General features: G+C 40.4%; 1 protein-coding gene across 9 annotated transcripts in view; it reads left to right on the top strand.

The window, feature by feature from the left end:
• Positions 1 to 17,678, top strand: part of NUCB2 (nucleobindin 2) — a 67,755-nt gene that overhangs the window by 43,132 nt on the left and 6,945 nt on the right. For 6 of the 9 annotated variants that reach the window (XR_010918450.1, XR_010918448.1, XR_010918449.1 and 3 more), the window contains exons 13-14: positions 7,700 to 7,741; positions 9,109 to 9,182. Coding sequence is in view for 4 of the 9 variants with exons in the window: in XM_067540683.1 (XP_067396784.1) it covers positions 7,700 to 7,741; positions 9,109 to 9,176 (110 nt within the window). In the remaining 5 variants the exon portion in view is untranslated. Of the gene's footprint in view, positions 1 to 7,699; positions 10,549 to 17,678 lie in introns of those variants that run through there. The other 3 variants (XM_067540679.1, XM_067540680.1, XM_067540684.1) reach the window with 2 other exon arrangements.

Here is a 17,678-nt window from a genome sequence, read left to right as displayed (position 1 = left end):
TTCCACCATATATCAGTATGTGTTCATAGCTAGCAATAGAAAGTTTAATATTTTTGCTGAAATTTTTTAAAAAGTGTAAAATTTATTCAATGAATGATGGGTGCCTGACTCCCATAGGCTCCTTTGAAAAGATCCAGAGGTAAAATAGAACAGTTATGTAGCGTAGAAGACTGTTAGATACAAAACCTTGCTGTACATAAGGATCTAATTTTACATTATTTGCTGAAGTCATTCATGTAGTGTAAAGTATGATTCTGTTCTGAAAAGTGATTGTGTAAAAAATGGCATCATGGGGTTTGCATGTTTGTCTCAAAAACTTCTGGTTCAAATCACTCATTTTTCCAAGTAAAGAGTTTCCTCCCCCCCCCCTTTCCCAACTGCCAGACATGGAAACTCAGCTTGGAATCTGAAAATCAAACTGGCTTGCACATTGTCATGGGTAATAATTCAGCAATCTGAATTTATTTAGCAGTTGTGTTGATGATGTGCAAGCCAGAATGAAAACTCAGCTCAAGCTTTCTTAGCAGTGCTGGCTTTGGAGTGCTGGTATGATAAAGAGTAAAAATATGGTTTGTCACTAAAGTGTTATAGCGAATATACATAAGGAGCAGATTTGTTTAGTAATGAGGTGTCATTTGTGCATGTTCACTCTGAAGATTCATGCTTCCAGGAGTTTTAAATATTGGAGAAGAACGTGCAAAAATGGTAAAATAAAGACAATCATAGGATCACATTTCTCAGAGGAGGGAGTGGCATTTAACAATCATCTGCAATGTTTACATGTGTGACTGTTATGCATAATCTGCACATGCAGCGTGTGGTCCATTAAAGTCAATGGGTGTTGGTTCAGATCCACAGTGATTGTACGTGAAACTTTACAAATGCAATGTAGCTCTGGCCACCTATGAAAATTTGTCCCATAGTTTTCTAATAGGAAGTTAGAACTTTAGGGTCCTCTTATCACACCTCTTTTTTGCTGAAACTTGTCTAGTTAACGTTTGAAAAGTTCATGGCCAAGACTTGGGTATAGTTTTATATTTAACATTTATGATATTTCTTAAGAGCTGGAAAACCTTTCTGCATCAGAGGCATATATCCCAATCTGTGACATAATGGTTGCATCTCCATGGGTTGTGTCCTTCTGTTGAGGTACTCTGAAAGTTTTCTTAAGCAGGTGGTTAGTCAAGGTGGGATTTTCAAAAGCACTTATATGACTTGAGAGTCCTTGGGACTTGTGCCCCTAAGTCACTTAGGTGACAGACAATTACACCCTCAGTGGCCGGCCAGCCTTTCAGCAGATAAGCATATTGTGGATGGTTATGGCAGTGGGTCCTTCACATAGTATAACTCATGACTAACTGCTTCCTGTCCCCATTGAGAAGGACAAACCAGCTGTTGTAAATTGCTGCACATTTCATAGCAGAGAAACTGACAGGTAGTCATGCACTTTCCAGTATATATTTCTCTTTTCTACTTTGAATGAGTCTTGCACTTCCCACACACCTCACATGCTTTTATTCCTGAATGGGACTGAAATTAACTTGGCTTTGTTAATTTCCCTGTTTGAGCAGCCACATCATCAGCTATGTCAGTATGACACATGCAGTGTGTGGCATGTATCTTCTCCCCATAGCCTTGGCCTGGGTTCTGACAGCTCTTTAAAAAGCAAGCAACTGTTCTCTGGTTAACTGCTGATGCAAGGCTAACAGAAGGTGTTCAAACGTCTTCACTCCCAAATTCAGTGATTACAGTTCACTCTTCAAATCATCTGCAGTTCAGTTGCTAAGCCACTCAATTCTGTGAGTAACAGCAAAATAATTAAAACTCAAGCATAACTTTAAGCTCATCCTGATCCCTGATCATCTGAAAGGAATAACAGATTGTTGGGTTTAGTGGACAGGGTGCTGGGTGGTTTGGTGGCCTGTGATTTACAAGAGATAAGACGAGATGATCTAGTGGTTCCTTCCCATCTATGACTCTTAAGACGCCAAAACCCTATATGTAGGAAAGTAATTCAGAGAAACATTCCATGCTGTACTGAATTCTTAACTGTCACTTTGCATAGTTACCTATGTTTTTTGTAAGTGTCAGGTTCCCAGTGTTGTCAATCTCTTTTCTATTTCCATGTAATTCACTCCAAATGAAAAGTCTGCCTTTTTACGTAACACATAAACAGAAAAACGTAGAAGAACAGCTTCTCTTCTGAGTTTTGTGACAACTTAGTGTTCTTTTCATTATCCATTTTTCCAACAGAAGTCTCCCTGGTCTGGGTTATGCAATCTGAGCCCACCTCTACACTTATCTGGAAATAATCTGGATACTGAGCAGCTTGTATAACTCCCGCTGACTTCGTAACTCCTCTTCTATATGGCGTCTTCACTGCGCTGCGCCGACTTGAGGGGTGGTTTTATTGTGTCAACTTCCAGATCAATTGAGCAGGTCTTCACTGACCACTCAATCAATCCAGATAGATTGATCTGACGGTGGCAAATGAAGACATACCCTGATTATTCATTAACAGGGTAAAGATCAAACAAAATGAAAACATTCTGTCCATTAACTGCAATAGGTGACATTTCATCTTCAGTCACAGCATGCTTCCATACACAGTATTCTCTGTAAAGTTCTGTTCACTATCACTTATCCTGATTATCCATAAAATTATATTTACTTATGCTTTCTGACATGCATTGTGTGAAATAATCAGGATAACACTAAGAACATTTGTTTCATAAACAGGGAATTCTCATTCACCCTTTTGAAATACTATACTCAGTAGGAGAAGCGCTAGAAGAGGAGGGACAAAAGTGAAAAGTAGGGTTGAGGTATAGAAAAGATGGCATTTCTGAATGTCTGGGGAAATCACTAACTTCACTGGAGTTACTCAAGATTTACATTAGTTTAACTGAGATCAAAATATGGGCCAAACAGGTTACACAATCTCACAAATTTAAAATGTAGAACTCCACATCCGTACTTCGGTGAAAGTGAGGAGTGTAGTTAAAGATGTCGCTGGCAATTAGACAAATGATACCCCTAGGTCTTGCTGATGCTGACACTATTATGATAAGTATAAATTGTTTATGCCAAATTTCTTTAATATGTTTGGCATAAAACAAATTTCCTTCCGAAATCAATTACAAATATTTTAAATGCTCACTGGAGTGTGTATGTCCCCAGTGCATGTTCATCAAGTTAATTTGGTGAAAACCACGTAGCCAGTGCATTTAATATGCCATATACTTGGCTCCACCAAGTGGCAACAAGAGAAAAATAAAAGATCTGACCGCAGCTCTAAAGTTTCCAACAAACTATGATAACTTACACTATTCAAGGGAAGGTGAGGCGCTAGTGAGTTCACAGATTGTGGACACGCTAGGGAGTAAAGTTCAGTCAAGAGCAAACTGTTAATATTTTCAAGAGAATGACTGTACATGTCTGTCTATAGATCAAAGGTTCACTTCACTCTTGTTAACATGACACATTTCAGAAAGGGCAAACTAATTTAATCTCCAAAGAATCAAGATGATAAACAACATAATGGACAGGATGTTTCAGAAAGAAACAAAGGTGGGTGGAAATAGCTAGTATTTATAAATAGCAAGAGGAAATTCTACATGTCATAATGTGTTAATGATGTGATTTGGATAGGGCACCCATCCTTGTGATTTTGTGTGCACACTGTTGCTCAGATACATGAATCATTCATTCAATTGGCATGGAGACTTTGGCTTTCAAATCAGACATTTGAAAGGGATAGTAAGGGTGTCAGGACTAAGGGTCAGAGTGGGGTCAAACCTGAGTCTGAGTAACAAAACAGTTAATCAACAAGTTCCAGCTGGGGTCAAGATGAAGGTCCAGAGTCTGAATCAGGTTTCAAGGTCCAGGTCAGGAGGTGAGGTCCAAATGAAGCCAGGAATTCAAGAACAGGAAGCAGCAATGGTCATGCTAACTACAGGAGATCCACACTGTTGCCTGCATACTTCCTGGAATGCCCTTCGGGTTTATATAGGGTTGGGAGCTATCAAACTCCTTGAGGTGGGACTTCCCTTGGTCTGTGTCCACAGTGAGTCATGGATCGTGGAACAGAAGCTGATTATAACTGCTTCTGGGTAGCAGCCTGAGAGCTATCTGCTGCTTGGCAGCTCTGTAAGCCTGGGTTCAAGACCCGCTAGGCCTTACAAAGAGGCTATAAAATCATTTACTTGAAATATAGTTTTCCTTTTTTGGTGCGAGGATAAGGCGTTATTCTCTTTGGCCAGGACTACACTTAAAAATTAGAGTGACCTAACTACATTGCTCTGGGCTGTGAAAAATTTTGCACCCTGTATGACATAGTTAGGTCGACCTAACCTATTGTGTAGATGCAGCTAGGTTGGCGAAAGACTTTTTCCATCGAACGAGCTGCCACCTGTGAGAGAGGTTTATTAACAACTTTAATGGAAAAACCCCTTCTGTCAATGTTGGAAGCATGTACTCTATTGCACTGCAGCAGCACAGCTACTGTGGTGTAGCTGTTCTGCTGCAGCGGCCGAAGTGTAGTTCTACCTTTAGTGTAAGTCTGCATGGGGATTAAAAACCCAGGGCTAACCTCGGTCGGCTGATTCAGGCTCACGGGGCTCGGGCTGCAGGGCTGAAAAAATCGCTGTGTAGATGTTCAGGCTTGGCTGGAGTTTTAGCTTTGGGACGCTGCAAGGGTGAAGGGTCCCAGTGCTGGGGCTCCTGCCTGAACCCTAACAGCGATTTTGAGGCCCGCAGCCTGAGCCCCGTGAATCTGAGTCAGCCAACGCAGGCTAGTCACAGCCATGGCTGTGCCGCAGGTGTTTTATCCCTGTGTAGACCATCGTCTTTGTGAAAATGGAATACTACAGCAGGGAGTCACTTTAAAAACACACACATAAGTCCCTATTGTTGGTGTATTTTGTGTTTTTCAATACGCATGCACTGATTTATTTACAAGCAGAATGCACACGACATTGTGGCTATTATTTTTCTTTTAAAATCACTTGCTGCAGCAATTTGTTTAATAAAAAAAAAAAAGAAGAAGAATTCTTAGGGAATAGTCAGCTTCATCCTTGCTTTCCCTCCTCACAGGTAATAGTCTGAAGGAACATTCATTTAGATTGTCATTGCTTTTAATCACAGCCTCTTTCTTTTAATCTAGTCCATCCCTGTTGTACTCCAATGTCATGATGTGTAAGCATTGCTATTGGCCTTTTCCTTATTTAATCCCCGCCTATGAAGCCTTTCATACAAGTATCTCAGAGAACATTATAAATACAAGAATGTATTGAATTGGAAAAAAAGATGCAACAGTTTTAATTTAAAAATTATAAAAATGTAGGGCTAGAAGGGACCTCCAAAGATCATCTAATCCAGCCCTCTGCACAGAGGCAGGACCATATATACCTAGACCATCCCTGAGAGGTGTTTGCCTAACAGGTTCTTAAAAACCTCCAAAGATGAGGATTCCACAACCTTCCTTGGAAACCTATTCCAGTGCTTAACAAGTTACTTAACAGTGCTTAGTTAGAAATATTTTCCTAATATGGAACCTAAATCTCCCTTGCTGCAGATTAAGCCAATTACTTCTTGTCCTACTGTCAGTGGACATGGAATTGATCACCATCCTCTTCATAACAATCCTTAACATATTTGAAGTCTGTTATCAGTTCCCCTGTCAGTCTTGTTTTCTCCAGACTAAACATGCCCAATTTTTAAAATTTTTCCTCACAGGTCAGGCTTTTGAAACCTTTCATCTTTTTTTTTTTTTTTTTGCTCTCCTCTGGACTCCCAATTGCCCATATTTTTCTTAAAGTGTGGCACTCAGAACTGGACGCACCAATGCTGAGTAGATCGGGACAATTACCTCCAATGTATTATATGACACTTCTGTTAATACACTCCAGAATTATATCCCTTTTTTTCACAACTGCAGCACATTGTTGGCTCATATTTAATTTGTGATCCACTACAACCCCCCAGATCCTTTTCAGCAGTACTACCACTTAGCCAGTTGTTCCCCATTTTGTAGTAGTGCATTTGATTTTGCCTTCCTAAGTGAAGTACTTTACACTTGTCTTTACTGAATTGCATCTTCTTGATTTCAGACCAATTCTCCAATTTGTCAAGATCCTTTTGAATTCTAATCCTATCCTCCAAAATATTTGCAACCCCTCCCAGTTTGGTGTCATCCACATATTTTATAAACATACTCTCCACTCCACTATCCAAGTCATTAAATGAAAATATTGCAGGGCAGACCCCTGCGGATCCCCGCTAGATACATACTCCCAGTTTGACAGTGAACCATTAATAACTAACTACTCTTTGCGTATGGCCTTTCAATCAGTTTTGCACCTACCTTATAGTAATTTTTTCTAGACCACATTTCCCTAGTTTGCTTATGAGAACAGCATGTGGGACATGCCAGAAGCCTTACTAAAACCAAGACATCACCTATACAACTTCCCCCCCCCATCCACTGGGCCAGTCACCCTGTAAAAGAAGGAAATTAGGTTGGTTCGGCATGATTTATTCTTTACAAATCCATGTTGGATATTCCTTATAACCCTAGTATCCTCTAGGTGCTTACAAATTGATTGTTTAATAATTTGTTCCAGTATCCTTCCAGGAACTGAATTTAGGCTGACTCGTCTATAATTCCCCAGGTCCTCTTTCTTCCCCTTCATACAGGTAGATATTATGTTTGATCTTCATCGATCCTCTGGGATCTCACCAGTCCTCCATGAGTTCTCCGAGGTAATCACTATCAGTTCTGAGATTGCTTCATCTAGGTCCTTCACCAGGCCCTACGGACTTATCTAAAGAGCCTTTAACCTGTTCTTTTCCTGTTCTGGCTTGTGTTTTATTTCATGCAAATGCTATGAAATGTCAAGGCACATGACAGAAAACATTTCTTTGGAGGCATGAACATTTCAGTGCTGGAGGCCAACGTCAGAAATTACAACATTAACAAAAATCTGATTTCCATCAAGTGAAGAGAAACTTAGGTGCGTTCGTGACCACTGCCGTGTTCAGTTATCCATCATGCGTGGTTTTGCAAGATATCTAACAATATGAATCTGATCAGAATTGGTGCCCTTTGTTGCTAACTAGAACTGGGCATTCCCTTGGTCTGCTAAATGCAGGTCCAGAAGATTTAACAGATTAAATTAAGGTAAAACACAAGTCTGTAGATCGTGGTTCCTGTGCTTAGTAAATTAAGACTTTGCTAATATACTTTCTCAGCTCTGTAATAAACTTCTATATTGTTAAAATAAAGTCTCTTTCTGTATTGGGCTGAGTATGCTCTAGAATATCCCCTTCTCCTTCTCTTTCACCCTTTAAAAGTTTCTGCTTCTGAATTATTCATCCTTGTGGCTTTTGTGTGAGGGCTTGAATGAAACTAAGTCCTGAACTCATCAATACCACTGTTGAGCCAGCAGGAAAAAAAGAGGAAAGAAAAAAAATATATATTGAGAATAAAGCAACTGCTAGGCTGGTCTATCATCTAACATTTGTTAATAGTGTTATGGAACCTAATGATCACATTAGCAATACCTAGACCATTTGATTTAAAATAAGCACATTGCAGTGACACCTACATTGGAACCTTGTCATTTTCTTTCAGGAACTTCTCTAGTTTGGGATCAGTTTACTTAAGAAATTGACATTGTTTCTTATTTTTGTTTTACAGCTGGGGAGCACCCAATTGGAAATGCACAAAACCATCTTGCAGGTGATCAGCCTTTACTGCCAGGGCACATACCAGTTCAAGAAGCAGCTGCTGGAAGTGATCATGTTCAAATTCACCCTTAACCACTTGTGCCTCAACTTTATACTGTCTTTATTATTTGCGGGGGGAGGCGGGAGGGAGGGTGGCATCAGGGACTTAAACGGAATCAGAGTGAAATATGAACTGTCCATTTTCTTCCCTTGCTTGTAAAGTCATTGGGAATGGTACAGCTTTACAATTCAAATTCAGCTGATGTTTAAATTAGATGAATGCATCAGTGAGAAAGATAAGGAAATCAATTGCAGGCTAAAAGGGAGCAGGAGGCAGAGGAATGGAAGAAGTCACAAAAAGGCAGCATCTCTCCCTTTTCTTTAAGTAATCTCCCAACAGCTCAGTCCCTGGGGCATAGAAGTCCTTATTACCAACAGTTAAGCATTAATCAGAAATTCACTCTTTGGAGAAGTTGAGAACTGGACTAGAGATCCAACTAAATCCAGTTCCAGGTCCTTGGTCTTTCCTTGTTACTTTTACATTTTTTTTTTTTTTTTTTTTTTTTTTTTTTGTCGAGAGCGTGAATTACATTTCTACAGTTCCAACCCCTTGCTAAGAATTCCCCCATAAAGGAGGTCCGGGGGCAGTTGCAACCAGGTCTAATAGAGCCACATTGGCATGGCAAGGCACAAGGAGGAGGCACTAGGACCTCATATGTAGCACAGGGCCTCGCCCATGTAGGGCCCTGGCACTGGGTTTGTAAGCTGATTCTTGGAAGGTGGGAGTTCAGCCAAACTGTTCAAGAGGAGTCCATGAGGGGAAACTTGGGAAGATTTGCTCCCTCCTCCATGTGGGTTTTACTGCTAGAGAGGTGATCCAGCCGTAAATTTGGCTAACACCCAGAATGAAGGAATTGTAATCCTTGTGTGAGGTCCCTAGGCACTGTTGTAATACAGATAATAGGTCCTCTCTGTGTTAAGTCTTCACCATCACAGTTTTCAGTCCCCACAATTCAGTATAATTTATATATAATGCAGTACAAATCTTATTTTAAATGCAAAATAAAACTCTATTTGCCATAGATCATGCCTGGACCCTATGAAACATGTCTCAAGCTTAATAACTGCTTTACTCAAACATTAGATTTCCCCTTCCCCCGTTTAAGAGTAGAATGGCCAATTCTACACCGTTGGTCAAACCCTATTCTAAGTGCAATGTCTGTTTTGTTATGTTCTGATATCCAATGATCAGATTATAATCATCGGTGTTTTATATTTGTGCTTTACGGGAAGATGGGTATTATGTAACTTTATCTCCATTTATTTTTTTATTCCAAACCCTCAAACATCAAGATACTAATAAAATTCTGTGGTATCTAGGCGCTGAACATAGGCTCTTCCTTACCTTTGTGTATGCCACAGCGATTGTGACCATCCTGATGCAGTGACACAAGGCAAGCCAAAGTTTTCATTTGTCGCTCTTTGTGGGTCACCATTTTTCTGCATGCAAAATCTCTCAACAATTTTAGACTGCAGCTGCATCACTCTATGCCAACCAGTAGTAGTGCCCAGTAAAGTAGCAAAAACTGTCGTATCAGCACCTGTGGGCGTACTGTCATTTTTTGTTAGTTTTCTTGCCATACAGTGTTATTGCTTTAACCACCTGTTTTCTTGTCAAATGGGGTTATCAATTTAACCTCCTTAAATAGACTTTTTAATGAGATATAGAACTTTTACAAGAAACAGGCAGACTTTCCCCCTCTGGATTGTTGGATCTAATCCAGCTGTAGTGGCGAGTCAAAGGTCACCCACTGACAACTGTCTGTCCTAAAACGTTCATGGTATTGTCCACTAGCAAGTTGGTTAATTGTCTACATTGCACAAAAGCCCACCTCAAATGGTTCCCGTCTTTGCTGTCTGCAAAGAGGTCAAGGAATGAATGGACACGGAAACTGAATTTACTCTCAGGTCAGGCTTTGGCATATTAATGGTATGTGGAAAAGTGTGTCCTGCTGCTGCCCATGCAACACCTATTCTGGGGTGTTCTCTCCTCTTCTCTCTGCTTCTCTCTAGGAACAGTCACTAGAGCTCCAAATCTGGCACCCTTCTCCCTTCTAAATTCACTTAAATATTTTTTGTAAAAACAAGATAAAAAGGATGTTTTTTCTATGAGTTCTCACTCTGTCAGGAACACTCTGCCTTAGAAAGAGCTTGTGCAGGGTGCTTGAAACAATGCTTATAAATACAATGTTTGATTGACTTGTAGCTTTAATTACTTGTAGATTGTTACTTTAATTTCTGCTATTTCCTGCATGAAACTTTTTTATGGGGGATACTTTTCCATACATAAAACAGACTCAAAAGTATTACCCATTTCAAGTGTGCAGATCTTTGTCACCATTGTACTGATTTTGAATAAGCCTCTCAAGATCATAAGTATGAGTAAAAAATGATGTTTATAGCTAAAGGAGGAAACAAAGTGATAATGGGTCTCTTACTAAATTTTCTAAGATATACCAGGGACTGAAGTGTTATGGATACCACTATTTTTAGGCTTACTTGGTTTTATTTTGTCTAAAAGGCCAATAAAAGAAAATTGAATTTTGGCACAACTTCCAACACTCTAAAAGATGTAAACATTGAGTTCCACTTTTTTTTTTTTTGCCGGGGGGGGAGAGGGGTGAGCAGGAAGAGGTGTAGGTTGGTCAATGTTGTAAAAATTCATTCTCCAGTGCAATATTTGTAGAAAAAAATGTTGTCCCCCTCATACTTTGTATAGATTAGATTTTAACTGGATTAAATTGAAACAACTCAAAGCAAGATATCTGGTGTTTCTTTTTTTTTTAATAATCAAATTGTGCTTGGGAAAGTGGAGTGGATGACCACTGAATTAAGTGAAATAATTTGCATATTATTTGTCTCTTGATGAAGGAGGCAAATTAGTTAACGGAAAGGACATTCAAATGATGGTGAGAGTCTGACGTAAACCCACAACTGCAAGAAAATTTAGAACTGAGGCTGGAAATCTATTCCTAACACTCCCTGGTGTCAGCAGTTCAGCACATACAGCTATGCCAGACCAGCCACTGAGCGACAGTCCCTAAATACCGACTGTATTTCAATACCTGATCTGCAGAGTGGGGATTAACCCCCAGAGAGCCTGGGCTGGTCTGGTACATTTCACAGGCGCTGTCCTACGGGCGCTGAACTGTGGCTGGTTACACAGTGACTGCAGTCCTGTCACTGCCCTAGATAGTCACAGTAGCCAGCTGCTGGCTCCCATCCCCTGCCCAGGGCGCTGTCTTATTGGGGCAAGTGTCTGAGGGAGGAAAATGAAAGGGAAACCACTCAGTCCCATTACTGAGCAGACCCAGGCCAGCGAAGCCCCAGCCCTACCTCAGAGCATGGGATGGGGAGCGGGCTCCACCAGGCAGTGCTGCCAGCTGCTCTGGCTGCTCCTGTGTCTCAGCCGCGGGCTCCAGCCTGCAGGTAAAGGAGGAATCCCAGGTCCCATAAAGCCGGGGTGGAGGCGGGATAAAGGGGATTATGGGGCAGGGAGGGGGAGAGTAACTGGCCTGTAGCAACGAGTTTGGTATTGCTAGTTGTTTGGAGGTCACCTGTCTTGCGTCCACATGGGTCTTCTTTGTGGGCTAACCAAGGGCACGAGACACAAGGCGGGGACTAAAAGGTTAGTCTCTTCCCATAGTGCAGGAGCCCAAGATACTGGATTTTGAGACTAGTATTGCATTTGCAAACACAGCAAGAGCCCAGCAAAAATGTTTTAGCTCTTACAAAGAGTAAAACCTTCTGTGGGCTCTTTACGTAGTCCTGTTTCCACCAGCTCTGGGCTTTCCGCTCTGAGTTGGAGTGACTTAGCACAGAAGGAGGTAGGATGGCTTTTGAACTTGTCTGTTGCAATGTCTTTGTGCAGTTTTGTCATTTATTACTCAATGGAGTGGACTAATTAAACAAAACAACTTCAAAGAACCCAGTTCTAGGAACACTCCCCTTCCTAAATGGAGGAGCACTGCAGAAGGGAAGAAAGCCAGGGCAGCTAGAACAGGGAAAAGGAGACATGGGAGCCTGAAGTACCAGGTTATCCTGGTTGGATCTTTTCTAGGATGAGGTACAGGTGAACAAAGTGCCTGACATATAGAAGAATATGTTCTAAACACAATGACTGCTACCTTCACTGCTGCCTGCACAAGTTAGTTTTACACATACAACCCCTGTATACTCAGTCTTCACTTAAAATAGTAAAATAGAATCTAAATTCTACATAATGCCAGAACTACAGAGGAGTAGGGGTGAGGGTGGGGTGGGAATTGAGATGCTAACTAAGAAAATAATTCCACATGTAGGAGAGGTCCTGCTAAGTAAGTCATCTTGCACTACATTTGTGAGACAAAGTGGTTGAGCTAATATCTTTTATTGGACCAACTTCTGTTGGTGAGGGAGACAAGCTTTTGAGCCACACAGAGCTCTTTTTCAGGTCTGGGAGAGAGACTCCCAGCCAAGATGTAAGGTGGAACAGATTGTTTAGTGTCTGTAGTTAGCACATATTGTAAGGGACCATTCACAGTACAATGACCTGTTAACACCTCTGCAGTCATAGGACAAAAAGACGGGATTAATGGGTTACAGATTGTCGTAATAAGATATAAATCCAGTGTCTGTTCAGTCCATGATTATTAGTATCTAGCATAGTAATGAATGTAAGATCCCAGGCTTGTCTTTTGAAAGTGCTGTGCAGGTTTTCTTTCCTCTCAAATGAACTCACACTGGAAAATGATGAGCGTTTTTGTCTTTTATCACCTTTTTACAAAATGATCACTCTATATCTGACCTATCAGACCTATCAGTCCTCATCGTCCAAGGAAGACCGCACAACGCTTTCAAAAGAGGAGCTTGGGAATTTAAATTCATTCCACTGAACTTCAAAGGAACTCATTGTTCTCCATCTTGGAACAACCCACCAAATTCACTGATTTATAAACTGGACCAACTGCTAATAGTTGAGAATGTTGTAGAGGAAAAAAAAATGCAAGTTGTTGCCAAGTGTGATACTTAGAGAAAGAAAGTATAAGTGACAGATGCTTGCCTACCACATTATTTGTGGACATCAGGAGATTTTTGACAAGATATAAGGCAATTCCTCCACAGGGCCAGGGCCTACAAAGCTCCAGTGTATTGTAGGTACTATGCAAATATTTTCACTTCTAAACTTACTCCCTGCAGGACAGTTCCTAATGGTTAGTCCTTCCTAACTAGCCTATGTTAGTTCATCAAGATAAAAAATTAAGATTCTTGGGTAAAATTTTCAAAAGCACCTAAATCCTATTACTTTCAATGAGACCTAGTAGCTTAACTCACTTAGGCACTTTGGAAAAAGTGCCCTGTTAATCCTAAAGCCATTGTCAGTTCATTCTCTTTTTTTTTTTTGGAAAGCCTCCATTAGAAGTCCGTAAAGAGGGTTTATGCAGCATCCCAGATGAGGAAATTGGAAATGGAATGATTTTTGGTGGGGCCAAATAATCCTAACTCCTTTACAAGGACGTATGTTTTTAGGATATGTTTTGCATAATATGTTTTCTTTTTGGAAGAAACTGTTGATATGTTTTTTCCATCTGCACAATGGCTCTCTCTGAATCGAGATATTCTCATACCATGTAAAATTCTTGGGCATGGTACACCAGAATTGGATATCAAGAACATGGGAGTTACCTGGTCTCTGAAAACTCCTGTAGCAGACAAAGAAATCTGCCTATTTAACAGTAGAGGGATCCTATATACAGGGATCCAGTATGTCTGACAGTGAATTGAGAAGAGGAAATGCTGCACTCTTTCTGTCACGGATACAGTTAATGAAGAGGGCACATAAGGGTGTTTTTTGTTACACTCCCTCTCGCTCCCCAGTTCTGGAGAAACAGCTGTTTTTCTAAAGATACTTGGTAAATTAATTTATTTGAGCATTTCTTTAATTTTTTGTAGCATAGGATTCTGAGACAAATTTGTACATTGGAGCCAGAGTTGGTTTAGTGGCCTTGGTTTGCTTAGAACAGTAATTTTCTTGTTCAGTACATGGGTGCTAATTTTGCACCTCTCAAGAAATTCAGCTGGTAGATGTTATCCAGTAGCGCAATGGAGATTCAGCACAGGCAGAGGTTTTACACTGTTAGCCAGTTTAATAGTAATGATGTGACTGTGTGTAGTCCACTCAAAGAAGTTCTGTACCAATTCACAACAGCCTGTGATTGTCTTTGTTACTACTGGAGGCTTTTTATGGGAGGAAGAGTTAAGATTTTTAAAAAAAAATCTAATTTTGAGTTCTTTGGAAATAGATGAAGAGTACATCCGTGCCTGAAAAGTCCATTCACAAGCAGCAAGTAGAAAGCTTCTCTAGTGAACAAGAAACCCTAAACCACAAACTTTTGCAGAATTTAAGCTTTCATTTAAAAAAGAAAGTTAAGTTTTTAAGCCCTCCTGGTTGCAAAGAGACCTTTAAAATGTGAACTGATGCACTGTCGTGTGTCTGAGCCTGCTGTCAGACAGCTCCAGTGTATCTGCTTTTGCTCATAACTTTCAAAGCAGAAGCAGAATTAAATTCTCAGGACTGATTAGTTTCTCTTCAGAAGGACATGGATCCTGTCATTTTCACACTGTTATTGCTGGGGAAAGCTATGAGCAGAAAGAGGGACAGCATGGAAAAGGGTGTGCTTTGGAGAAATATGGTAATTTAGCATATAGGTTCATGTTAATGTGCACTTTCCCCTAGGCTATTGGGTATTAGGTGTCTTATCTGCACAATATTGCTTGCCTTTGTGGAGTGGCAGGACAGGCAGTGTGTTCCAGCCAAAATGCTGAACATTTTTCAGAATCTAATACACTTGAGAGATCTGGCCTTAAGTGCTCTGTAATTAAGGCAAAGGCTTTGTGGAGCTGTACTTGATAGATGTATGTGCATGGAATTTATTCTGACATTCCTTTAGCATGTCAGTAACTACAATTTTGCCCTTATGACATTTCAAATTTTCAGGCAACTCCGCCGCTCCCCCCTCCCCCATAAATAAAACCAAACACAGTTATCAATGTACTACAGAGTCAACATATTACATATTATTTGACATGAGACAGTAGCAGCAAGATAATTAGAATTTTCTTTTATCTTTTTTTCCCTCACAGCCCCGGGGAGATTTGGGCAGTTTAACTGGAGCTGTCATTGGAACAATAATAGCTCGTGTCATTATTCTTTGTTTCAGTGTTTTCATGTAGAATAGGTATTTTAAGTAAAGTAAGAAGTCTTAAAGGTACATTCTGGTAATTATTTCAAAATGCAAACTAGTAGCTTTTGTGAATGTCTGGATGCTAAGCAGAATGATTAACTGGGGCTTAGGTACATCTCCAATATCAGTATAGAGCATGCTTTGGTTCTTTTGCTTGTCAACCCCACTCTAGGGTTTCTGAACCCTTAGAAAACAAGATTGGGGTTCAATTGAATTTGACTTGAACATTCAATGGATGAAATATGATAGCTCTTAAATAGGAGAAAAAAAGGTGTGATAAAGAAAGGTTAGTTATGTTTTGTTCACAGCATACACCAGAAAAAATAGATAAAAAACAAATACTCTTGCTGGAAGGTTGTAACATAACACTACTTTATTTCTTAGAATGCAGTATGATGACACACAAGAATTCCAGAACACAGAGAGAGAAAACAGGCTGCTCCCTAAGGCCATGAGGCACAATTCATCCCATCTTACTTTAAGCTGGCTCTTTCCAGACTGACTCCAGTTGCCACAGAGCCCTCCTTCCCCACCCCCAAGAAGTGATAACTTGCAATTCCAACACAGTCCTCGATACACCAGAACTCACCAATAATTGCTGTTCTTTGAGAGTTGCTTCTGTGCATTCCCACTTGTGGGATTGCACCTCCTAGTAGTGATTGCGTGAAACTCTCTTTCAAAGCCACGTCTGTTCGGGGGTTCACAAGCACCCTCATGTCATGTCGTATGTCAGAGGCCATAGTTTGGATAAAACAGCCCCTCCATTCTTTCTCTTGAACCTCAGAGTTCTGATGACATATAGAACTTGGACGTAGAGGGGAAGATGACTGGGAAGTGTGAATGCACAGAGGAGACACTCAAAGAATGGAAGTAACCTCTCTTTCTTCTTTGAGGCCCTCTGCATTCCCATTTGGGAGAGATAAGTGAGCAGTGCTGCCTGCAAGGAAGGTGGATGAAAAGTTCTTAAATGAAATATGGAAGATGCTCATTTGCTTCGCCTGATTTCTGGCTTTTGCTCAAACCCTTTAACTGACTTTGTTTCCTAAGGACACATCAACAAAAAGAAAAGGAAAAAAATTACTTCTGGAATTGTGAGGCAGGTGACATTGAACAGCATGGGGAAGCAACTGCTTTCCTGAAAAGGATGGCTTTTCATTTTTACTTAATTTTGCGGTCACAACATAATGGCACATTTAATCTGCGATGCCTTATTCACATAGTTCCAGACATGCATGAGCTTGATAAGGCAGAGCTTTCACTTGAAGTTACACATAAAGCCCTTCAACAACATCCTGCTATTCAAACAATATTACTGAAGATCACAGGTAAGCACACTGCTTTACAGCATCCAAGCGGGTTGGTTTAGTTCCTGCAAATGTAGTAGCAGACAGATTTGTCTGTGGATGGGTTCATAACTGGCCTTATAATAACTTCTTAAACTAAACTTTAACTCTATCTCTGCATTGCAAAGCCATTGAGATATTAAGATACAAAGTAAATCTGAATTTTCAATTCAGTGTTTTCAGTATGGTAATGACATCCAAGTGCATGTCTGTCTCCTAGTGCGGTTCAGCACCTCAGCAGGAGTCTAGCTGAGATTATGGATGCTTATCACCCTAGCATAAGAACACAGAGGGAAAGAGCACCTCATGAGAGATGCTAAACATCCTCAATTTCCAATGATTTCATCTCAGAAATTTGCAAAGGTGTCAGTCAGGATGGTTAATTCCTTTTAAATGTGCCCTACAGATGTGCCAAGACCAGATGAGTGTCTAATTTTTACTTGCAGAATTCATTCTTTCTTCCCCCAAACAATTCAAACGTATTGGTATAAAGATGGTCAACAAGTACCAGAGGAACCCTTCACTAATGATGTGACTGAGGGATCAGATGGGCTTTTCTTCTGCACCAGTATGTTAACATTTCTATCTCAAGTAAAGCACATTGGAAAGAAAGTTGTATGCAAAGTTAGACATGAAGGCTCATACCAATATAAGGAATTTGCCTGGCAGCTGGAAAATTTGAGTAAGTTAAAACCTCAAAGCATTATTTTCCTTCAGTAGAATGAAAACTGTAACTATCATCACCAAAACACAAGCTCTGCTTTTAAAAGAGAAAATCCTCCTCCTATGGGTCACTTTCTGCAATACTCAGATGTTCCCCCATTAAATAAGGAAATTCACCCTCTGCAGAGACCCAGCACAAGGCAGAAGTACCACTTAATCCCTGCTTTGCCATCTTAAATGGTGCTTGTGCTAGCCCTCAGCACTGCAGTGAAATTCACCCATTGTCCTACCCCTGGTCAGATCTTGTCCTCTGTACTCACTCTTTACTCAGGGGCTATTGCTATTGAAGTCACTGGGAATTTTGCCTGACTAAGAACTCAGAAGGAGTTCAGGATCAGCTCTTTAACCCTGAGGTCTTGGTTTTCTTCCCTATAAGCTAATGTCTTTTTCCAGGCTCCTGGTGCTTGTGGTTTATGATTTCGGATACTTGGTTCAAGTTATCAAAACTTCTTTTCTAATCCCAAATTTGTAACTGCAGTTGTGTGTGTGTGTGTAAAAAACAGGGAGGCTGGGGGAGGGGAAAAGAAGAGGGTACTATATAGAAATGTGGCATGTTTTATTTTTTCTAAAGCATTCTTGGAAATCATTGTTGCTGTAAGTA

This window comes from Emydura macquarii, unplaced genomic scaffold, assembly GCF_026122565.2.
Source record: "Emydura macquarii macquarii isolate MOO-44397 ecotype Brisbane River unplaced genomic scaffold, CSIRO-AGI_Emac_v2 contig_587, whole genome shotgun sequence".
In the NCBI taxonomy this organism is placed as follows: Eukaryota; Metazoa; Chordata; order Testudines; family Chelidae; genus Emydura; species Emydura macquarii.
This window is presented reverse-complemented; position numbering and strand designations above follow the sequence as displayed.